This window comes from Ostrinia nubilalis, chromosome 14, assembly GCF_963855985.1.
Source record: "Ostrinia nubilalis chromosome 14, ilOstNubi1.1, whole genome shotgun sequence".
Taxonomy (NCBI): domain Eukaryota; kingdom Metazoa; phylum Arthropoda; class Insecta; order Lepidoptera; family Crambidae; genus Ostrinia; species Ostrinia nubilalis.
Window position 1 is genome coordinate 14,556,275 of NC_087101.1, and position 25,564 is coordinate 14,581,838.

At 35.5% G+C, this 25,564-nt stretch overlaps 2 protein-coding genes across 3 annotated transcripts in view; one reads left to right on the top strand and one right to left on the bottom strand.

Annotated features, from left to right (window-relative positions):
- LOC135078361 (apoptosis-stimulating of p53 protein 2) overlaps positions 1-25,564 on the top strand; it is a 449,764-nt gene that overhangs the window by 230,797 nt on the left and 193,403 nt on the right. The window lies entirely within an intron of this gene.
- Positions 5,969-7,703, bottom strand: LOC135077917 (putative nuclease HARBI1). 2 transcript variants are annotated; one of them, XM_063972449.1, is made up of 5 exons: positions 7,180-7,703; positions 6,828-7,109; positions 6,286-6,673; positions 6,072-6,205; positions 5,969-5,982 (listed from the first exon to the last, which is right to left on the bottom strand). In XM_063972449.1, exons 1-4 carry the CDS (start codon positions 7,432-7,434, stop codon positions 6,075-6,077), a joined length of 1,056 nt encoding a protein of 351 aa, XP_063828519.1. In that variant the 5' UTR covers positions 7,435-7,703; the 3' UTR covers positions 5,969-5,982; positions 6,072-6,074. The 2 variants fall into 2 exon arrangements, with proteins under 2 accessions (XP_063828519.1, XP_063828518.1); XM_063972448.1 differs by lacking the exon at positions 5,969-5,982 and having other exon boundaries at positions 6,060-6,205.

Here is a 25,564-nt window from a genome sequence, read left to right on the forward strand (position 1 = left end):
TTATTTAATTTGATGAATTTAAAACTGGACTTTACTTATCAAAATTTCAACGTACAAAGTTTGTATAGTTTGTACAGTCGCACTACCTACTTTTCTGCTTTTGTAATATAGCATCTATTGCAACTTAAATAAGATTGTTCAATTTGTTAAATGTTCAGCTTTATTCTACGTTATGCGTAAATCATTTGTCTGGCTATTTTCATTGTTATTTTCTAGTTGCGAACTTGTACCAACTAATTTAACTTTTGTTTGTTCAAGCAAGTTTCTGATTTGTTTTTTTCTCAGGTTGGCAATTTTTAAATTGAGTTCACCTAAATCTATTAAACTATTTTCATAACAATGTTCTCAACTGAATGCAAACTAAGGCGAAAGAGAATTTATGAATAATTTTCAATTGACATTTTTAGGTGTGTTTTCTTTCTAATCTTTGAAATATGACGTCTTCAACTGATATTCCATTTATTAATCCTCTAAGACCCCTTCATACCTAAATTAGAATGAAAAAAAAATTATCTTAACTTTGAAATTATGGTCTATTCTTAGTTCGATAGCATTAAAATGGACTCTTAACTGTATGTAATCCTGTGAAATTTCTTAACATTTCAATGCTGGCAATATACAAATCTTTGTTTTCTGGCAGCTTTGCTGTGGTACTTTCAGATAAACCATAGTATTTTTCTTCTATTTCTTTTTCAATGTTTGTATGTCATAATTATAGTCTAGGTACAATGTTATACTATACCATAGTCGTTTCGGGTGGATCGATAGCGATTGTCCGACACAGATAGGTACTGTCATTTATCGATGCAGTGTGCAATAACCTAATGGACTGCAATTCGGACGCAGAAACACTTCGAATGAGTTTTCGGTTCAAAGGCGAGATTCAAACTGTAGAGAATGATTTGCGTTTGAATTTAATGCATGATTAACGTTTTATCAGTTAACAATATGAGTTGAGTACTTATCAATTTTTTAAAAGTACAGTGTTAAAATAAACTTATTTACGAATATAAAATACTAATTTTGAACATGAAAGTAACGATAATAATATCACGACTGTATTTTACATTATGCGGATTTGCCAATAATTTATTATTTTGAACTATAAATAAAATTAAGGTTCTAAAGCCATAAGTATACATTTTTACAAACAGAGCTTAGAATACAAAGTTTCTAGTTATGACAAACTGAATTTCACGCGGATGAAGCTGCGGGCAAAAGTTAGTTTACTATATTTAACTTATTTCATTAATACACGGAAACAAACTCAAATTGAACTCCCAAAATACAACCTATTGCAGCACATGCATTATCCGCCATGACATCTATGCGAGTAATATTTTATTTCGTCGTCGTTACACAGTGTTTTGCTCGGAATGTGTTTGGTGCGTTCGGTCTGCATGAAATATGGAATGTGCTGCAATTCATTTTAGTTCCACGAGTATAACAAGTAGGGATGTGGGATGTTTTATGTCGATATGATGTATCGATCATTGTTAATTGGCTGAGATTTTATTGTTTGATATTATGATTTATGTTGACCTAATATTATGAATACTGCAGGCTGATTGCATTCGCGATTGCTATGATAAAATAAATATGTACTATAGAATAATAGTGTGAGTCCTATGAAGGACGCTATGACTTACTGATACTGAACGTAACCAACGTTAAGTGAATGTACATGCATGTTTTTACATTAAAATTTATGTACTTAAGATATTTTATAAAGCAATTTAATGTACAATTTCTTGCGTAGAAACTGTATACATGAAAGTAAGCAACTCTAGTCCATTCCTAGGTACTAACTTATTATATTATGTGACTCTACACTGTCACCTACGTACATAAGAACTCTATATACAATTTATACTTATGATATTAAAAAAAAGAAATGTGTTTGAAATGTTCTTCTTGCACGACTAAGATATGTATTTTCGTTTGTGTTTTTTTGTTCTCAATCGATACTTTTCGCATCTCTACGCGCAGAGTTAGATTATTACAAAGTTGCGTGGGCCAGTTCCCATATTTTAATAGCAGATTGCAGATTGGAGTGTTCAAGATTAATAGAGGAGGGATTTAAACACCGACTCCCACTACCTCTCTCCTAAACGCGGGTGCGAGCCTAATTCAAGATCATTTTAGATTCTAATATTACACCTACCCTTAAACAGAGGTTTCGAGATGGATTTAGATTCTAATATCGCACACCTACCCTTACATTTCAGAGGCTTCTGTTCATTAAAATTGAAGCATCAGGACAACCGAAGTCACAATTTTTTCTATTTTTTTCTTCTCTATAGCTTGTTTTGAATAAAAGAGAGAGATTTCAATTAAAACCTTCCTTATCAGCTTATGTTTAATACGAAAAGTTGGAAGTCGCATGAGGAAGCTCGAAGATAACCGTTAATTAATAAAAAAAAATATGTAGAAAGACAGATATTAAATATACAACTATGTTGCACATAAAGTGCCTGTATGAAAAGATTTCTTAGACCTAGTTTGTTTGTTTTGAGGCGCTAAATCCCCTGAAAATTCGCTTTAAATAAGGGAACACGAAAAATCATTGAAGAACGACGCTCAATTCACTCAATTTAAACGCTCAAACAATTTAACAACTCATCGCATATTATTGAACCTGAAAGAAAATAGAGCTTTTGAGCAAATTGAGTAGCGCTTTAGAAATTTTAAGTTCCACACGTAGTCAGCGTAGTGTGAAACTTGCGCCAGTCTACACTCTACACGCGTTTAATATTGTATGCGGAGGTGCAACTGCACCCACGGCGTAGGCTTGGGGATAGGCTTCTTGAATTTTATGGCATAATAATGCAAACAATTTTAATCACTGATGCATTGTAATTTTTATGATTTTGTTACTGATTAGACGGTTGTTCTCCTTTTGTTGCTTTAAAGTTCGTATTTTAGTGAATGATTTAAATTAACATTATTTTAGCGAAACTGTCCTACCTAAATATTTTTCATTGAAAGTGCTCTATTTCAAATATATCACGTTATTTGAATACTTATTTCATAAAAAAATACACAAAAAATGAAACGAGTACTTTCTGACTATTCTTAAAAATTAAGACAATATACTTACGCATAGATGGCGTGGATTTCTATAGAGCTTATACCAGATCCCTTGATAATTGGAGGTTGCTTGTGGCCTGTCACGCTGACCTTGTATTTAAAACATAACGTTGCACGTTGACGCTACACCGCTGTAAAACATGCCATTGAACATTTGTGCATAGCCAGAAACAACAATGTGAGCACTACACTCCTGCACTAGAGCTAGTCACAACAGCAGGGGAACAAAGGAACTCCGTTCGACGTATAATTGGACAGCCCTCGCTGACACTTTTGGATGTTGTACTGCTAATTGCTATAGCGAGACACATAATAGACAGAATTTCCAGGTTTCACTGTTACAAATGTTTACGTCACAGCTGGAAGTAGCTCTATCAAGAAATTAGTTTTAATTGGTGGACGCGAACGCCTTAAAAGTAGAGGGCAGATTTATTTGAGATAGGTTCTAACAAAGTACCTACAGTCTAATTTTTTAGAAATCAGCAGAAATGTCATCAAAAATGGCCAACTGACATAAAAATATTTTTAGTCTGTGAACTAGTGATGCGACAAAACCTCTCGTTAATCGCGAAGTGAAATTATTGTAGTACTTGCATACCATCGTAAGATGCTATCAATTGAAAGAAGATTTTTATTTTCTTTTATTTTATTTACTTACGGTCTTATTCATAATAAAATGCTAATATAGGTTTAAAACCTACATTAGCTAAAACGTTTGATAGGCTTAAAACACTCTTATAAACCTCTGATAAAAAACGTTATTCATAATCGTTTATAAACCTTTGATAACTAAAACAGAGTTTAATATTTTCTTTCCACAGACTATACAAAAAGAATGAACGAAAACAGCTTTTTTGGTGATTTAACTTGATGGACCATGTAAAATCATAGACAAATCGCAGAAAAAAAAAACAAAAAATTGGCAGCTGTGACGTTTTACTTACTGACATTGACATTTGGCACGAAAATTTAATAAAGTTTTCGGTTTTTTCGATCAACTCCCAAGTTTTATCAAACTTTTATAAAACTTGGGATTGTATGTTCTGGATTCTGTACCTCTTACCCTGTACTCTGCAATAAGCTCTTACGACGACCCGGCTAGTTACATCGGATACTAATTATGTCCATGACGAAGGAGAACAGACCGCCTAAAAGGCAACGATCAGAAAACTGGTTGGAGGAAGATAAGGTAGTACTTATTTTTAGCCTGATAAAGTGCCTACTAATTTTTGTAGCATGGTTTTATTTATGTTTGACGCCTAGTGTTTGCTTTTCAGTATTTGCTGAAAGAGTTGGTGAAAGAAAGAGTAAATGCAATCGAAAATAAAAATACAGACACTAACACGAATAAACGGAAGGTTGCGGCTTGGGCTGATTTACAAACAACGTTGGTACATCTTTTGATTTCTGCCTTCAATATAAAATTTTGCCTTTACCTGTAATTCAAAATCCTGTCATTTCTTTTTCAGGTTTAATTCAATGTGCGCTGGTATGAACCGCTCCATTACCCAGTTAAAATCGCAATGGAGCCTCATAAAAATCAGTGCGAAGAAAGACAAGACCATTGCTAGGCAGGCTCAAATTAAAACTGGCGGTGGTCCACCATTATCAGTGCCTGACGATAGGGCTGATGATATAGCATCTTGGTTGCCCAATGAATTTGTAGTCGATGTTAACAGATTTGACTCGGACTCAAATAAAAGTGAATTAATTAACATTCAAGAGGAGGAATCAACTCAAAATACGCAAGATCAGGAATTGATAAATAATGAAGAAATCCAATATGAATTGGTGGTACTTGATGAAGAAATAGAAGATACACATGCTTGTACTACTAGAGGCATATTGGAAGATAAAGAAAATAAAAAAGTAGAGGCAAAAGAAAATAAAGCAAAACCTAATTTTAAAGCACCAGCAATCAAAAAAAAAAGGAAACTGTTAAACAAAGAAGGCTTAATTGATTTAAGCAAAGTTAGGATTTCCGAAATTGCAGAAACAGAATCAAAATGCCGGATTGAACTGCATGAAGTTCAAATGGAAAACGAACGGAAGAAAGGGAGAAACTTGGATCTTGAGCATCAATTATTACAGGAAAAACTTAAATATTACACTCACATTAATAAAGAATAATAAGTCTTTTGATGTTAAAGTTTTTCAAGTACTAACAGATTCTAAATAATAAGTTAGTTCCTCCCTTACTTCTGTTTGTTTTTAATTTGTATTTTATGCAGTTCCAATCCGCATTTTGATTGTGTTTCTGCAATATATTTAGACGGCTATGAATATGTTTACTAGTCATAACTTAATAAGAGTTTGAGATTACTATTAACTAGCTGTTGCCCACGACTCCGCCTGCGTAGACTACTATTTCTGTAACCTACAGGATCTGTGCATTTTTCCAGGATAAAAAGAAGCCTATATGTTATTCGAGACTATATAATCTATCTGTTTTAGCAATTTATTTGTTTATAAGAATTGAACTGTGATTTTTAGTAAGTAAGTTTAATAATTGTACTTAAATTAGTGATATAAAGTAAATACACATATACCTAGTCACAAACATTCGCCTTTATAATAATAGTGTAAATTATGGTTATTTTGTTTTAAATGTAGAAGGTTGATAACCTCCGAATAGAAACGTTTATACTTAAGCAATTTCTTTGTTTTAAAGAATTGAACTGTGATTTTTAATAAGTAAGTTTGTTGAAACTAATTGTACTTAAATTAGTGATATAAAGTAATTTGTTTTGAATTTTTGCAGAATAATTGCTTTTTTAAAGAGAACTACAGGTTTTGTTTTTGTGATAGTAACAAATTGGACTGAAAATTGAAATACAGGTATTTTTCAATCAAATATTCTTTTTATTTTCATTAAGATGCCAGGAACAGTATCTGAAAAATTAAAATACAACATTTTCATGAACTCAAATGACATTACATAAAAGTAAATCGTTGGAATTTATCAAAATGTATTTTAGTACCATTCAAAAATGTTGATTTATAAAATTTTGTAGTATCAACTGCGACCTACGCCTCAACAATGAAGGTCGGTTGTCGTGAACACTGTTCTCCGTCGAAAGTTGCGGAGTTACAGGGACCTGCTCCATATGTTGTTCTGAAAAATATTATGAATTTGTCAACATTTTGTCATAAAGATTTGTATTCCTTATGTACAGTCAAATTGATAACATTTACCTAACAATGTGTCATTCATATCAATGGCTATATTATGTAATACAGCCAATGCTATGATCACAGCTTTTCCATTTTGGAGGCTTACTGGTAAGCCATGGAGTAGGCATTGGAACCGCTGCTTCCACACCCCAAAACACCTTTCAACAGTGTTCCTAGTTGAGATGTGAGCATTATTGTATGCTTCTTCTTCTGGACGACTAGGCCTTAAAATAGGTGTAAATAGATATGGCAGAAGAGGGTAGCCCGAATCGCCAATAAGGCGTCCTCTAAACTGCCTATCCTCAAATCGTTGTTTTATATTGCTCTGCATAAAAATTCGACTGTCATGTGTACTGCCTCGCCATCTAGCCACTATATCCATTATTTTGAGGTCAGCATCACAGACAACCTAAAATAAAAAAAACAGTATCCTGTAGGTAATCCATCCAATAATATAGTGTTGAATGTTGCTAAAATTTAGATCATACAAAGTAAAAATTATAGACATTATTAAAACAAATCTTTCTCTGTTGTAAACTGTATAAAATCAAAATATATTTTACCTGAACATTCAGGGAATAATAGCCTTTTCTATTAATATAGTACTGGGCCATGTCACCTCCGGTTTTTTTAATTTTAATGTGGGTGCAATCTATGGCTCCTATCACCCCAGGAAAATTTTTAATTGCTCTAAATTTGGCACTAATTCTTTCCTGCTCTCCTATAGTGATAGGCATTTTGATGAAGGAATTTGCCTTATTCGCGATTGCATGCGCGACTCTGGCGCATATCCGGCTCACTGTCGGCTGACTTAGGCCATGGAGGTCACCAGCATCATCTTGTACCTGAAAATGTATGAAAATAATTATAGCAGCCACGACAAAGGGATAAAATAAAACACTTTTTTGTGCTTACCTCACGACGTCCCCAACATCTTATGGCCACTAAAACTTGCAGTTCAGGACACGTGCCACCACCTCTAGCGCTCTGAACCAGATCATCTTCCACCAAATCTATGATGGTGCGCACTGTGTCCTTATTGAACCTATATTTTATTTTAAAATTTAGGTCCCGCAAATCGAATGGGTTGCTTCGTTGGCGGTAGAGCTTTCTACGTCGCGCTGGGTCGGCATTATTGGCTAAATGCACAATTGCATTTATAGCATTCATTTTCACAAGCAAGGATCACAGCAAGGATATTTTGAATAAATAAACCAACGAAGTGACATTCATATGAAATGACATTTATAAAAGTTAGGTTAAAATAGGTTTATTAGAGCTTTAAACAAGGCCCGAGCTCTCGATAACTTATCACACAGTTATAAGAGGATTTTAGCGCTAAATGACGATTATGAATAACAATTTTTATCAAACGTTTTATAAACCTCTAATAAGCATTTGATAAAATGTGAAAAATGATTATGAATAAGACCGTTATAGTATAGGAAAATAAGCAATGGAACAATACGTAAGCAAAATTGCATAAAAAAGTAAAATAATTTCGTTTAAATAAAACCGACTAAAAATTAAACTGACTCCGAAAAAGTATACACTAAAAGTAGAAAAATAATTTTACGTTATCTCCAATATTGTCGAAGTTATCGTATATTTTTTATTTAAAATTAATCAGTAATCGGAATAAGTGAATACTTAAAATAATATCGATTAAATTTACAGATTATTGTCTATGACTCACAGGTTACAGCACTGATGTGTCAGAGACAAGTCATAGACAATAAGGAGATAACACCATGATTTTAAACGTCAAGTCAATTTGACAAGTCTCACAAATTTTCATCGTCCACGTATTTTGCTAAAATAATTTGTTTCAAAGATTGATTTCAAACTTATATAAACGTAAAAATATAGTTGGTTTCATGGGCTTGTTAAATAATGTGTATGATATTATGAACACGTAAGTGATTATGGTGTAATTGTGTATGAAAGTGTTTGTTTACATCTCTGCTGGATTCTAAAAAATCAAGGTATATGTACCAAAAATGTCATAGATATCGATGGTTGCAATCAATATTATGTACATCATTTGCCAGGTAGGAAATGCTAATAAAGCACGAAACTAAATCACATCTAGATAAATATTAGAACTATACAGGGTGTTAGGTAAATGGGTATATGAGCCGACACTAGCCCATGTTAACATGGGCATATAAATGGTATGGTGAAGTCAGAAAATTGATATCTTCATTTTAATTATTTTAATTTTCATACAAATTGGATTTTATAAAATTTATTTTGTATGAAAATATAAAAAATTGAAATGATGATATCAAATTTCTGACTTCACCATACCATTTATATGCCCATGTTAACATGGGCTAGTGTCGGCTCATATACCCATTTACCTAACACCCTGTATAGTTCCTGCCATATTTGAACTTTTTTCTTTGTTTTGAAGTCTAAAAACAATGAATTTGAACTTGTTATGCCTGTTACAGGTTTAAATATAGTTTTAAGTATTTTCTAAAACCTATTGATCTAAGGGACCCTAAAAACAAAGATAAACTTTTAAAGAACCCCACCATCTTTCACACGGATAAAGTTTTGAGATTACAAAGCGAAGCACTTTTCCAAACACTCGGCGGGTCGGTAAAAATAGCCCGGTGAGTTTAGCTCATCTGTATCCTCAGGTACTGGCTGTCAAGTGGTAAAGACTGTGGCTGTCAAGTGGTTAAGACTGCGGAAGACAAATCGCCATTGAACTCGATGGGCTCTCGATGCGAGCACCCTTCGAGGATTCGATGTTTTCATCAGGCTTTTGTTTAATTTAAGATTAAGCTCGTACTGATCGAGAAAAAGTGTTCTAAAATGCAGAAAAGCAAATCTGTACTGGATTAACTATGAGATTTAAATAGAATGAGACTGATCATTTGAATGTCGCTGAAATGTCATTAAAAGTATTCATGAATAATAATGACTAGCTTTTTCCCACGGCTTCGCTCGCGTAAATTTAACTTATCACAGATAATTTAAATTATAGCGTAGGTATATTATGTTATTTTGATGTGTAACTGTAAAGTTTCATCGAAATCCGTTCAGTGATTTTTGCGTGAAAGAGTAACAAACATACAAACTTTCGCATTTACAAACTTTTCAGTTCAGTAAACTTCCGCTTCTCGCAGACATACGAATGAAGCTAAAATGGAAATCTCCAATTCTGACAAAGATACAAATTTCCCCCAAAAATCCCAGACTCCGCATGATTTGTGTTGCCATAAAATTAATTCAAAGGAAGAGCGTCGCGCGCGCAGCAATATGTTTTAATATCGCGTCGGAATTACGCGGTTGCCCAGATTTACCGCTTTCGCACTTCAAAAGGATTTTTAGTGCATGTACAGGCGACAGGCAAATCAGACTGTTTATTTTTGTTGCAAAATAACGTCTATTGCAAGGACATAAGAGACCTCGGAGTTTAGCTTGATATGCTGCTGTCTACGATAGGGGAAAGTACAGCTTTGCGTTGGGATTAGACGAAAATACGTGAGTGTAAGGGTTTTTTTTAGTACATGTTAGGTGGAGGAAATTACAGCTACTTTGAGTCGGGATTAGACGAAAACATGAGTGTAATTATTTGATGGAACATAGGTTTATTATAAAGGGGAAAATGTATGTTTAATTTTTTGTCGTAGAGGGATGTAACAGTTAGTTAAAAACAGTGGTAAGATGTTTACTTGTGTTGGACGCGTGCTAAAATTGGCATCACAGGAAAAAGGCCTGTTCACAAACATTACTATGAGGTCTCACAGTGCGTCTGGACGCACAGGGTGACACACGAACCAATCACAGAGCTCTATTCAACGCTGTGCGTTCGATTTGCTGCTTCACTTAAGCAAGTATCATTTGTGAATACGGGCGTTAGCAATTTTACAAACTTTTAAAACCGATAATTAAAATAATAATAAAACAATATTTTTAGCGACAACTGCTAAACTGCCGTAACGTCAGCTATTTTGAATCCTGATGGAGGTCAGTTCTATCAGTCCAAGTCTGAATAATTTTAGATCTGCTACGTCAGAGAGTACTAGGTACGTAGCTACATTAATTCTAAAAAAATGTATAAGATGATCCTATTTCAAGTTTTCAACAAACCCACGTCAACAAATACTGAATTCTATTTCAGTATTACCTATTTCAGATCTGAGACGTGACGTAGCATTGCAGATTGAAGATTTTTATCATCCGCTTGGGAGATGTGCAAGACGGAGCGAAAATGAAGTCGGGAGATTTGACAGCTCTGTGAGATTTAGCGGGATAAAGATAGGGATTACGCTTCGGTTGCTATGGATTCTGGGATCACGATCTTAGTTTGCTATACGATATATGGGGACAGATTGGCAAAAACTTAGACGGGTTCGGAGTACACTCAGTTAAAATCGGCGGATTTTGCTCGACTTGAACGTTGGTCTAGTAGATACTCGTACCTAATAATAGTTTATGGAAATAATATTTATGTGTCCTAGGGCAAAAAAGTAATTTACTTACCTACCTTGGAAAGTATTTTCATTTAAATTTTTAAATCTAGATTTTCATATTCTTATTATGTCTTTAAATATAAAGAAAACCTAATTTTAACATACTTAGGCTGGGTGCATCAAACTTAACTTTAACAAACATCAAATTTAACTACATAAAAAACACCGGTTATGGTTATAGTCACTGTTAAATTAAGTTGAGGCAACTCAGTCTTATACCTTATTAAAAATAATCTAAAGAAACATAATATCTCGAGAATTTCTCAAAACATTTAATATTAAATTTTTAAAAGCATTCTAATAACGACAAAATTCGACACGTTTTAATTGAAATATTCAGTTAATTTTGTCGTTTAAATTTCGCTCCAAGAACCAAGCCGAGTTTACGCTGTAGCGAGCTATTTTAATTAGCTCCGAAAACCTGACATAATTGCTATCAAAAGGTAAATATAAGATAACCCGGAAAACTAGAGCAGATACACAGGAAAATAGAGCCTGAGTACATGACCATAGAGTTTATAATAAGGTTCATCATCACCAGCTAGTGATTTGTTAATACTGAGATGGTATCACCACAAATCACCGTGTAATGTCCAAGTTATGAAACTCATACCGTAGTCGGAAGTAGATAGATAAGGTATTTTTTTATAGCAAACCTAACAAAAACTGACAATTAAGTTTTACAAAAGTTGAAACGGCTGGAAAGGGAGCACTTTCAGACAACTTGAAGGGTATTGAAATATATTGGCAACTCGGGATCTCAAAAACATGGATAAATTTTTGATTGAAGTAGAACATCGATTTTTCGTCGGCCGATAGTTTAGTCGGGCAGTTGATCAGTATGGGTATGTATGGAAGTGCGCTCATTACACAGGTTAGATTTGGCCGATTCTTCATACAAATTAAAATCGGGCCCAACTATCGGCCAACTAAAAATCGGTCTTAGCCATACTAGAAAACTTTTGAAACTTTTGAATTTATTTGTCCTTATTGGGAATCGAAACCCTAACCTCTGATTACTAACCATCACAACTCGAACTGTTATCTAACACATATTAGAACAAACCCAGCTAATCCCAAACTTAACTAAGTTCCGTGTTAGTGCGTATCACTAAAGATTTGCGTCTCGATCTCAAACACTGTAATCTCTTTACGACCCCGCTAACCCCGCTAACCCCGCGAACCCCAGGACGCACATAAGACCCTGTAATACTCCTTCGGCAACTCTAGTGTAATTGTTTTATTGGAAAACTAGTTCAGACCGCAACTTCGTTTGCGAAGACTTCGGGTTAAATTGAAAACTAGTTTGATTAATAATCCTTTGAGTCTCTCAAGTCTCAAGACATAGTATTTTTAGTTTTAGTACTGTAAAGAACTTAGGTACCTATGTGTAATAATTTCTTGAGGAAAAGTTATCGAGTGGCGAACACGGGCCGGAAGACGTAGCGTGGGCAGGCCTCCTACTAGGTGGACCGACGATCTGGTAAAGGTCGCGGGATGAGCCTGGATGCGGGCAGCGCAGGACCGGTTGTTATGGAAATCCTTTGCCCAGCAGTGGACGTCATTTGGCTGAAACGAACGAACGAATAAATTCTTACCTGTGTAATATTCAGTTCAGTCTGCACATATTTGATGTACTTGAATTTGGTTATTCTTACCGTTAGATAATTCCTGGCAATTAGTGGTGACTGAGTTTGTTCCGGCGTTTCTTCTCAGCGCTTGCCATATGTTTGTCTCGAAGCGCTGGTAGGGCCCAAAAGATAAGGAGACATGTAAAGTGCCCCATAAGTGCCACTTGAGGTCTAAACTGAATAAATATTTTTGATTTTGATATTGATTTTGATTATTATATCAGCTGCAGTTGATGATTTAGGGTCGACTTGGGAGATCCATTTCAATATGAAGATAGACAGGCAGATATTATCTTTTGAAATCACTAAAAGTTTATGTAAAATCACTTTAATTACTATTTGGTAACGTAGTTTCATGGACAGCTTAATAAATATTTTCTATTTACCCATATTGCGGTAATAAATAATATCTACTTCAGGAATAATTTTAAGAGAAGACTTGCTTCCCTTTCATGTAAATGCTGTATCAAATTGGGCAAGTCAGTGCACAATTGCTGATATCTATGCAAACTGGATTGTGGCCGTCATAACTGTGACGGCTCAGCCTTGGCCCTTGGAGATAGCAAGGACTTATAGGATGTTGAGGGAAGCAGATTAGAGTGAGGGACGTCTTAATTGAGCCTTGAAAATGTAAATACTTTGTCATTTGAGTTTAAGATATTTTAAACTAAATCTTTTTGATATCTCATAAACATAGTATTTGTATTTGGAAAAAGCCATGTGTTCTAGATTTAGAAAAATTGAAAATCGATGTTTGATAAGTCTGAATTTGGTATCTGACAGGACTCTATAGGATCAACGGCTTATGGTGTCATGTAACTTAATTGGTATCTGACAGGACTCTATAGGATCAACGGCTTATGGTGTCATGTAACTTAAGTATCCTTAGAAGCACGTGCTGATTACTTTTCAGGCAATCAGTTTAAATGCACGCTGCCACCAACCGGCCATTGTGGAAATCACGTGAATCAGCTTAAAACTTAATCTTGCAACATCCTAACAAAAAATATTTTATGAAAGACCGTGATTTCATGATCCGAGAATCGAATACAGAACCTCTGAAAGTGACCCAACTACATAAATATAGAAATTTTCGTTTGTTTACGAAAGCGGTGTCCTGCGGGATAAAGTCGGCGCCAACGAAACAAAAACAGCTAGAGACCGTAAACAAAACTTTTTATTTTGGCGTTTTAAAGTAATCGAGTTTGTTTTTAATTTCAAAGAACACAGCGCGGGAAAAGCAAACAATTTTCTTTGTTAAAATATATTTTTCAAACTTACCTACTGGGAAACTCATTTTTATTTAGCACTTTATATAGTCACGTATGAAACCTTATAAGAATTTAAAATGTCCAACCTAAGTCTCTCTTAGTAGTACATAAAGCTTATATTTTTAATTCACAAATTCTTCGCTAATATAAAAACTTCAACATAGAATTACTATTGTAACTGGTATTCTGTGGTTAAGATAGCTTTTCCTTTAGTTTTCACTACAATGGCTGTCCAATTTGGGCTGTATACAAACTGTGACTAAAATTTGGACTGTTTAATTTCGTTCTTGGCCGAATTTCAAGCGGGGATATCGAAAATTAACCGGTGTCACCCGCCTTTTGTCTGCCATTCTTCGGATGCCGAAATGATTGTCAGCTACCGGAGAATGAATAACTCTGTCCCGAAGATTTTCGACATTATTTTCATCGACGTTACGTAATTTTGTCTTTTTAATCCGAAATTTACTTGAGACTCTATTTGAAATGTAACCCTATCATCAGTCATTCGAAGTACGCTTTGTTTTGACAATGCAAGGTAATTTTAAATACGCTTATTCTGGCAAGATGTTTCAGCAAACGTAACGTAGTATAGGACGCATTCAGATCAATGGACCGATGATCTCGAGTAGTAGTTGGTGCTGGCTGGATAGACAGATGGACATGCTGTTCGAGATGGACAGGCGCTTCTATTGGCGAGGCATAAAATATGCTTTATCAGAGAGTTGTTATGTCCTGAAATCATATTTTCTTCAGTTACTTTTTTAATTTTTAAAGCATTCCAAACATATTATGTAATACTAGCTTTTGCCCGTGGCTTCACCCGCGTGAAATTTAGTTTGTCACAGATCGTCATAAATTATAGCCCTTAGGTTATTCTGGGTTATAAACAATAATGCCGTAAAGTTTCATCAAAATCCGTTCAGTAGTTTTTGCGTAAAAAAATAACAAACATCCAGACATCCACACAAACTTTCGCATTTATAATATTAAGTAGAAAATCTATGTCTAAGCGAGTAAAGCAGCGGCTAAATGATAGTATGGAATAATTACGACCAAAAGTTGCTTGGATAAACGTTTTACAACGCCCAGTTTATGGGAACCGTGAAATAAAGTGATTCTGCTGACTTATTTTAATGTTTAATTTTGATAATTAAAGGGTTTACTATTGTTGTAGAATAGTTATCTATTAAGATTTTCTTAATATCATTCCTTGTTTTGTAACTGATGATAATTCATTTCTATTCTAACCAGAGAAACCACCACGCCAAAAAGTCATTACATCACATTTTATATCAACAAAACCAATATTGGATCCACGTTTGCCATAACAGCCAATATTGGAGCCAATTTACCACCAATCATCATTACCCGGCGCCATCAAAGGTCCAAAACAAAGTCTGTAATAACCCATATATTGGTACATTAGACACCATCGATCATCGTCACGGAATCGACATGAGATGACGTTAACCTGTCCACACAATATGGCGGTGAAATGGAACAGAGCAACGAGCATTCGCGTGCGAATTCGGAAAATTAAATTAAATACTTAAGCTCCTAATTAAGAATGATTAATCAACACAAAACCTGCGTTAATGTAGATGTGACATGGTTGAGTCAACCAAGAGCCATATTGTTTTGAATTTCCTTGACGGTTGTTTAAACTTTGAGGGTGACTGTTATAGTTACATCCTTTGTATATCCTTGGACATTTTACTTACTTTTTGTGTTTTTATTATTTATTTTATTACTTACTTATTATTTTGAGTAAGTACTAGACTACGCATATAAACATATTTAAATAGTTTTTTATTGTAAATATTAAACATATTCGTAATTATTATTAATCGGGAATCGCCTTTAGAAAAAAATTTTGAAAAATATTCTTTCAAGATTATATTCAACAACATTGATGCGGAAAAGTATGATACAAATTGTGTCCTTATTTGTTCGGGGAAACGAGAAAGTCAATCGACGTCCTAATAACAGACGCAATCTATCTGTCGCGCGGGCTTATCAACACGAACGTATCATAAAGTATTTATACCACTGTAGGATCTTATGTGGCAATAAATAAGGGCACTTTTGCAACAAAAATGTGTAGCCTGTCTGTACCTAAGTATCAGTACCTAAGCTCTCAAAATAGAGCTTTACGTAAACACAGATGCAGACTAAGGTTGGAAGCGACTACATTATTAAAGTCAATGTATAATTTTCACAGCACAGCGTAATGAGAGATCTGTTCGGAGCGGTTGCGAGCCGATTACCGCAGCAAAAAGGCAGTCCAAATAGAACAGACAACCAACTTGTTGACTGTTGTCCTAGATTTAGTAGTTTCCTGGAAAATCCCCTTTGTTTTGTAATTGACAGGGAAACAGATTTTCACACGTTTTAAATTCTAATAAAATTTTATATAGATGTTCGGTCTGCTGTCAGGTGTTAGCCAGGTATTTGTGGTTATTATGTGATAAATGGTAGATTTAGGTAAACATTTTACATCATGAAACTACCTAATTCAGTACTCTTCACGAATAACTGTCGTAATTGTATTATTTGGACGACAGTAGCGTGCTGTCCTTTTTTTAAACAAAATCAAGCAATCTCTTACCGCCAGCGATACACGAATAAATCGTGTTCAGGGTGCTGATAGTTTCTGAAATAGTCTTCCATTAATGGTATTTTTATGTGAAAGAAAATGCTTTATCTATCTATATAAATAAAAATGAATTGATTTTCGTTAGTCTGATTAAAACTCGAGAACGGCTGGGCCGATTAAGCTGATTTTGGTTTTAAAATGTTTATCGTAGTCCAGGGTAGGTCTAAACGGTGAGCAAATACGCGCGCGATATTGTTTTTCTGTGACAGACAAAATTCCACGCGGGCGAAGCCGCGGGCGGAAAGCTAGTTTATAATACAACTTGATGTGTTTACTGTTACAACTTTGGCTGTGGTCGAAACCTCCCCCGGGATCTATGCCTCAGGTCGGGCTGAGTTTTAATGAGACTTTAGCAGAGAAATATTGGATACCACTTACTCGTGTGTACTACTTTTAATTGTGTGAAACTAGATAGATGGGATATCGAGGCATGTGCTTTGTAGAATGTTGATGAATGATGAAAGGCTTGGTGATTCGATTACCGGATCAGAGTTCCTGGATTTGGTATTTGAGTATAATCTAAGTAAAATGTAGTTTAAAGCATAATTGTGGAAAGATTGAAAAAAATTAAAGATTATTCTGTTTCTAATATCCGTAGTCTAGTTCCCCATAGCACCTATAAAGTCTTGCCTAGTTTGAAATAAGTGCCGCAATTTTTTTTTATCGATTGTATTTAATTATCAAATGAAACGCAATAAATGTTTCTACAATACCTATCTATCTGAAATCTGCTATCTGAGGAAAATACATTACATACGTTAATATTGCGTTGAGGCGACATATTTGTACTTTATATGCTTTTGTGATATAACTTATTTATCATTGTTTGTTTTATTATAACCCAGTTACATTTGAATGCACAAAGCATCAGGTCTTCGTTTATCTTTCTTCGTTACCTTCAGCTTTTCCCTTAACAATTTTCCCTTCAAACCTTTCAGGGGAACTAATTAATTTTTACTCATTTACAAGTCGGCTGCCTTTGTCCCTTTAAAAACGGGAGCGAAAATTATGGCTTCTTTTTGGCCTTTGTTTTAAATTTTAAATTAATTGCATTGTCAATTGTTGCAGGTACGTACCAAAGGGGTGGAAGGAAAAGCTCGGTTTCAATTGGTTTGTAAAGTTATTGTGATATTGTTTTGGATATTTTATTTTAAGCTAAGCTTAGCGAAGTTTTTTGTTGTTTGTGATTTTCTCTCTGTTAGCGACAGATCTAGTAATACTGGTACTAGGCTATGAATGGACTGAAGCCTAGCAACCTGTTACCCATCTTGTTTTTCTACATACTTTTTCAATACTATAGTTTTACTTGCTTCAGTTTACGTGATCTAGAAAACAGTTTTGTTTAAAGCTAAAAGCTTTTCATTTCTGTAGCTAACACTCTTGATAACAATCTCTCTGCTAAATCGAATCCAATTGTTTGTGTGCTCACTATTTATACAGGGTGACTCTATAGACCACTCATAATATTTTTCTCTTGCTCTTAAAGCATTTCTTTAGGAAGGAAGCTTTATCGACGGTAAAACAAGCAACTCTCTTACCGTACCGTTACCGTATGCATGTTCTAAATATGTCATAAATATGCAATAACTTTCTATTACAAATAATAGTGTTGTGAAGTTTCAGTATTCGAAGTGAAATACCAAACCTCTCGAAAATTCCAAACTGAGATCGAAATCTTGAACAGAAACAGACTAACAACTCTCAGGTCTTCAATACTAACAATTCCCAGATCTTAACACTTAATTCAATTTACGTCTCCCGAGACCGCGAAATGGCTAACCGAGGTGTAGTGATGAAAAGCTATCGATAGATTTCAGTTGCTTATCGATGTAAAATCGGATAATACTTACATCAGAATCTAACCGTAATTCCTATTAAAAATGTTCTGATTATATTTATATTGTTAAAAATACCAAAAAGTATAATAAATTTTTGGTTTCTTGTTAATAGTTTTTTAAATTGTCATACACATTGGGGATAGTGGCTGAAATCCACATAATTTGAATAGAAATCTGTTTTTTTTTTAATCTCCACTGGCTGAAAAATACGAAAAAATTTAATTGTTCAGGCCATAGTTTATGAAAAAGAAGATGAAGTGCTTGAAATGTCTTATTTGCTGGCCCACAATAAAAGTTAATAATTGAATGAAGTCGAACGACATCACTATTTGAAACTATAATAGGTACGCATAGGACCGTATCTTCGCAACTTCGGCCGTAACTCGGCGTCCGCGTCGCGGCCGAACTTGCAGGGCCGGCCGAAACTTCGGCCGTTAATGGAAACTCTGTTGCACCTGCCTTGCTAATAACTCCAATCGCCATATTGGAATATTAGGTTGCCTGGTTAGGGTTGTAGTTGGAGTATTTGCATTTCAATTGAAAGTGGGGATTGTTGGAGTAAAAAGTTGGTTGTGAAAATTGGGCCAAGCCCAAGTCAAAAAACTAATATAAGTTTAAATTATTGCTGACATTGCTTAGGCTGAGTTGCACCTCCTTATTTTAACCGTGACTATAACCTTAACCGGTGTTTTTTCTATGGAACTTTTGACAGACTTTTGACGTTTGTTAAAGTTAGATGGTGAAAGTCAGTATTTGTTCTGTGATGAATTTTATACTAGGTAAAAGTCATCTCATCATCATTTCAACTATAGGACGTCCACTTGACTGCTGAACATAGGCCTCTCCCAATGATTTCCACAATGGCCGTTTGGTGGCGGCTTGCATCCAGCGCCTTCCCGCTGCCTTTATGAGGTCAACGGTCCACCTTGTGGGTGGAAGTCCTACGCTGCGTTTTCCGGTACGTGGCCTCCACTCCAGAACCTTGCTGCCCCATCGGCCGTCAGTTTTGCGTACCAAATGCCCATTTAAAAGTAAAAGTCATCTAGTTAAACTTAAAAACATTAATTAACCAATAATGACCTTGTTGTTGGTACCTAACTGGACTTCATAAAAGTTCGTCATAAACATACACTATTTCCACTGAACAGTACACAAACAATAATAATAAACAGAAACGCTGTTATTACAGAAATGGCTTCCAAGGATCATTTTGATATTGTAGAGAACTTTTAACTTCTGAAACGAAAAAAGGATAGATTTAACCCACAAATGTAATATCAATTGTAATGGAATTAACCATCCTTGAATTTCATTAATTGAATTGAAATAAAAAAAAACCGGCCAAGTGCATGTCGGACTCACGCACAAAGGGTTCCATACGTACCATTGATTTATGAAATTAAAATTATTATTTTTTAATTTAAGTTATTTGTATGAAAGATTACGCGGTAATAAGCGATTTACGATTTACGAGGTATTAAAAAAAAACTGCTTTCTAGATCTCGTTCAAAACAATTTTCGTTGGTAGTTTTTATAGTAATGTACATCATATGTTTTTTTTAGATTTTTCATTTTCTTATTTTAGAAGTTAGAGGGGGGGGGGGGGACCAACTTTTTTCCACTTTGGAAGCGTCTGTCACGCAAACTATTCGGTTCAGAAAAAAAAAATTTTAGAAACCTCGGTATCATTTTTGAAGACCTATCCATAGATACCCCACACGTATGTGTTTGGTGAAAAAAAATTTTTTGAGTTTCAGTTCTAAGTATGGGGAGCCCCCAATATTTTTTTTTTTATTTTTGCATCAAAATCTTAATGCGGTTCACAGAATACATCTACTTACCAAGTTTCAACAGTATAGCTCTTATAGTTCATCATTCATTCTGACTGAGTGGCACTCTTACCACTGTACCTAGAAGGCGTTATTTTTTTGTTATAATACCCATAACAAAGCAATAGGTACTTCAGGAACATTTAATTTTCAGAGCGTTTACTTTCTATGCTTTTCATTTTCATGACCGCAGTAACGTAAGCGAGCCATAACGCAACGTCGTTCTAATTGAAACGAAGAGCTGTTCTGGAACTTCCAGGGATAGACAGACGGACGTGAAATAACTTCCAAGGTAACTTTTAGCTATATGAGTAAACGTGCCAGACACATAAAGTGCTTTAAAAACCATATTTGAGTGACAAAATGACCAATAAAGTTAGATTCACCTTTCGTTTGGAAAAGAACGGATTCAGAACTAAGTAGGTAGGTATAGTATAGTCGTAGGACTTGATTTAAATAAATAAATAAACTTTTATTGTCACTAAAACTAAAAAAAACATAGTTACTTATAACACAGATTAAATATTAAAAACAAGGTGACAATGGCATCCGGCTCAGCGTAAGCTGTACGGCACTAGGTCCGTGCAGCGCTGGTTTTCAGCTGGTGCCATTCTTCTGCAAAGTAATACTTTAAAAACTTTCGCATTTATGTATTAATATTCAAACTTGCATGCTTCTGCATGTAGCAAAGCATGTGGACTTATTTTATAGCTGTAACAACTGTATACCATGTTTTATGCAAATAAACAATTATTCTATTCTATTCTATTTATAATATTAGTACGGATTAAATCTTCTTTCCTGAATATCAAAATATTTCCATCATAATAATAATACCTACATATACCGTCCAACTGAAGTTTTGAATGTTCCATAGCTGCTATGAAATCCAACTACCCAATCGCGCTTCAATTCGCAAATCCCCGCAAACTTTCGGTTGAGAACATACGTAAATGCGAAGAAAACTAAATCCTTGGAACAGTATCCGTCGAAATGTGGAATGCATTTCGCTGGACGCTTTATCGTTCCACTTTGGGGTTTTCTATTCACTAGTGCTACTCTGTCAGTTATGCGGAGTTTTAGTGTGGGGCTTATAGAGAAACAGGACTATTCCCACCGCTGCAACTCCTTTGTAGCCAGAGTGACACCTTGAAAACCATTAAAAACCACCTATCTCCGCATCACCATTATAACCAGAGTCAACTGTAGAATAATAACTATTATATGGATTGCTGCCATGTACCTTAATTAGCCTCCGATATTTCAGCACTGTTTTAAGCGCCATGATCACGGAGTAACTGAAGATTAGCGACATGAAAAAACAATATAGAGTCAACTCTGTCAAGCAAGACGCCAAAATTCTGATTTCAGACTATAGTCTTACATTAACACAGTACAATAGTTACAGACCAACTACAATAGTTAATTAAAAGTCGGTGGTTTGTCTTTGCCAACTGAGTAATAGCGCCGTCAAAGTTGTCAGGAGTTTGAATCTTAACCAAAGTTTCAGTTTTCGATAACAAAAGAAACTACGAGTCTTTCAATTCATTTTAACCAAGTTTTTACTACCTACCTAACACATTTTAAACTGGTATTCAACGCACGTTTAAATTTTTTGTAATAATAAGGCTGTAATAATGTAGAGTGGCCTCACACTAACATACATTATTGTGTTGCCGTGTAAATTGATACAATAATTATACTCGTATCGTACCAATAACTTCTTTTATTGTCAACTCCCGGTCGCTACATTACATGGCGACCCTGCCAGTGTGCCTTGCGGCAGTGCTGTGCAATAAGTTTTGAACAAGTCCTAAGTTTTTGGGTATAATTTCTATTACATAAACTCGGCTTTGCTTTGCTTTGCTTTGACGTAGCTAACAGTGATTCTAGTTAGTTTTATTTGTAAAACTGTACATCATTAACTACCCTCGAGCCATGGATTAGTGTTGGTTGTCGCTCTGTGACAAAAATACTGATATTTTTCAGTCAATATTTCCAGCTGCACTGGTTATTATTAAAACGAAGAGTAACAAACTGAAAATTTTACAGTTTTACTGAAAATATTTTAGAATTTTTCTGACTTGTATTTAGTACAGTGTTGCATTGTATTTTTCGCCTGAAAATTGAATATTCCTGAGCACAATTCACATGAAACTCTTTGTTGGCTGCAGTATAGTTTTTGTGATAGGGTTTTCATCAGGGTTTTTCTGTGGATAAAATAACGATAGGAACACTTACCGTGTGATATTATTGAAAAGATACAGATTCTTATGATATGATAAAGAGTCGATATAGTCGAGATAGAGTGACGTATTTGATTAATTACGTAGGTTATTTATTATGTTCATACTAGCTTTTGCCCGCGGCTTCACCCGCGTGAAATTTAGTTTGTCACAGATCGTCATAAATTATAGCCTATATTCTGGCTTATAAACAATAATACTGTAGAGTTTTATCAAGATCCGTTCAGTCGTTTTTGCATGAAAGAGTAACAAACAACCAGACATCCATACAAACTTTCGCATTTATAATATTAGTAGGATTTGTATATTAACGTGATTTTCAAACCTTTCCAATTGAAAGTTTAATTTGCAGTTGAAATTAACTTATCTACATTATCATGTAGGTACATAATTGCAGATAACACACATCATGTAGGTACCCTTTATATGGCATCTTATTAACTCAATTTACATTTATAAGAGTATGTTGGTCACGGTTGTCTTTTATGTTAATTTTATACAAATTCAAAACGAAATTATCTTCAGAAGCGCATTGTTAATAATACCTACACCGCACCGACTGCCTTTAATGAACTTATTTGCACTCTAATTCGAAGTGTTGAAGACGCAAATTTGAACAATAGAGTAAGTATGCAGTAGGTTATCTTACTTAACAACTCAAAGTTTAAAAAAATGAATAAGGAATAAAAGTTATCATCAGTAAGAATCATCCTTAATAGCCTTTACAAGTTGGTAAAGGTTCTTTGAAGTCATGCGCCTTGGGCTTGTCTAGCTTTGAAAGCAAAAAATTTAATAAGGTTAGCTATATTTTAAGCTAAGTACCTAGTATTGTTGTTTTAAACACTACGAGTATTTTATGATGGGTTCAATGACAGTTTAACTTTCTTCCGGGACAAACTTGACTTTCACTGGTTGGGTTTTTATTTGCGGTTAAGCTGTAGATCCTGGCTACACAGGAGTTACAGCGATGGGAACGAGAGGTGGGAATAGTCCCGTTTATCTGTGGTCCTTCTTTTAACTAACTTTATTGTAAACCTTTAACATTTAACTGGGCCAGCAAGTTGAACTGAGACATTGGCAACTTTGTATTCGGTTGACACTTTAGTTTTACTACCAGATTCCAGTGTTTTACTACCTTCTGGAGTTTTTATGGACAAAGTGAGTTGCGCTGTGATTTTCAGACTTGGGAGAAACAATATTCAGTGTGATAACTTGGCTTATTATTTTCAGTCCGTAAAAATATATAGGCGGGTAGGCGCGAAACCGAAAAGACGTAAATTTTTGGCTCTGTTCAAATTAATTAATATTTATTTTATTTATAAAGTAAATACAGTCTATATGTGTTGATACAACCGAATATACCTACCAGCAAATCCACGTTGATAAATCCTTCAGTTCCTGAGTACACAAGACCACTAACAACACTGTAACTATGGAGTCACTGCAACAGGCTATTGTCGACATGCAAACTTCATTTGTAACTCAGATGGCAGACTTCCAGAAGAGCCTACAGCAGGCTACTCCATCAACCACGGTGGCAGCCCTGGCAGCGGAGTTTACGGCGTTCAAGAAATTCACTCTGGCTTCACTATCCAATCTGCAGCAACAGACCGACCTCATCCAGCGGGAGTGTGATAGATTGGAGATGTGTGGTCGGCGCAAGATTTTGTTGCTGCATGGGGTTCCTGAGGTGCAGGGTGAGGAGCCTTCAGCATTGGTGGCAAAACTTGTCGGTGAGCGCTTACATCTTACGCTACCTAACAACGCCATGAGTGGCTGTCGTCGCATGGGCAAGATGTCCAAGAACAAGACCAGGCCCATCCTGGTCAGATTTCGGGATGTGGCCGACAGGGACAGGGTATGGTTTGCCAAGACAGCTCTGAAGGGCACCGGGATCACAATCTCAGAGTTCCTGACCAAGTCGCGACACGATACATTCATGGAGGCCCGGAAGCGTGTCGGTATCTCAAAGTGTTGGACCCGGAGCGGCACCATTGTCATCGTGGCAGCGGATGGCGCACAGCACCGCATCACGACGCTGGGGGAGTTGGACAGGGTTATTCCGGCGTCCGCATCTACAGCCCCCCAGGCCCCGAGCACAGGGGTGCTCGCCGGCGCGACGCAGGCCCGGGATGCAGCCAACGCCAGGACCAAACGTAGGAAATAATCCATGTCAAATCATAATGTCCCATGCCTAGGTTTGCTTGCATGTGTTTTTTTTTTTTTGGTTCATTGTCCACATACTTCGCTGTTGTTTGTTTTTATGTACGATTTTTACCCTCATATTAATATTCAATTTTGATTAGACTAATTTTTGTAACGGCTTTGTACTTTACGTTTTTTACCTCACTTCTTTGCTTTAAATATAAATGTCACTTTTCTGGTTGAACTAAAAACTAAAAACCGGTCTTTTGTACGACGTATGTATGACAGCTTGACAGCTGACTGACGACTATTATTTGAACGATCGATTGTCACTGTCAATGTAATAACGTTCCGTTTCACACTCTAATGTGTCAAAAATATTTAATTTTTAGTGTATTTTTTTTTCTCTCTTTTTCTCTTTCATACTCATTCTTCTTTGTAAAGGCATCTCTTTCAGACTGCTGGTGGGTTGAGGTACAGGTTGGTGTGTTTCAAGCACTAACTTGTGGTTAACCTTACGTATTATTTTACAAATTTTTTTTTTTATTTTTTTTTTTTTAATTTGTACCTAATATGAATGCAATCGATGCGAATGATAGCCAACAATCTGATCACTTTCACTCTTTCTCCTCTTGTTCAGGGAATGATGACAGCTTCCACTCTACTTTACTGCCTCTCTCTGATGTACTCCACACTGCGTTTTCGGATGTGCCAAAAAATTTTAATGTTGTCCACATTAATGCACAAAGCATTCCAGCACACTACCCTGATATGCTGGCTGCTTTTGATACGAAACATTTGCACGCAGTTCTTGTCTCGGAGACATGGTTAAAACCAAATCTTCCTTCTACTTCCTACTCACTTCCTGGTTTCCAACTAGTCCGGAACGACCGTATTCTCAGAACTGGGGGCGGCATTGCCATTTATATTCGTTCACATCTCTCATACTCGATCATTGACGCGTCACCTCCCTCCTCATCTTCTGAACTAGCACAACACCTTTTCCTTGAAATAAACTTGTCCCATACAAAATTTCTTCTCGGTGTCTTCTATAGTCCTTCCTTAAGAGTAGACTACTTTTCTGCTCTTGAGAAAATCTTGGAAGACCTGACTCCTCTATACTCTCACACAATACTAATGGGAGACTTTAACACGTGTCTCATCAAATCCGACTCCCGTGCCCATCGTCTTAGG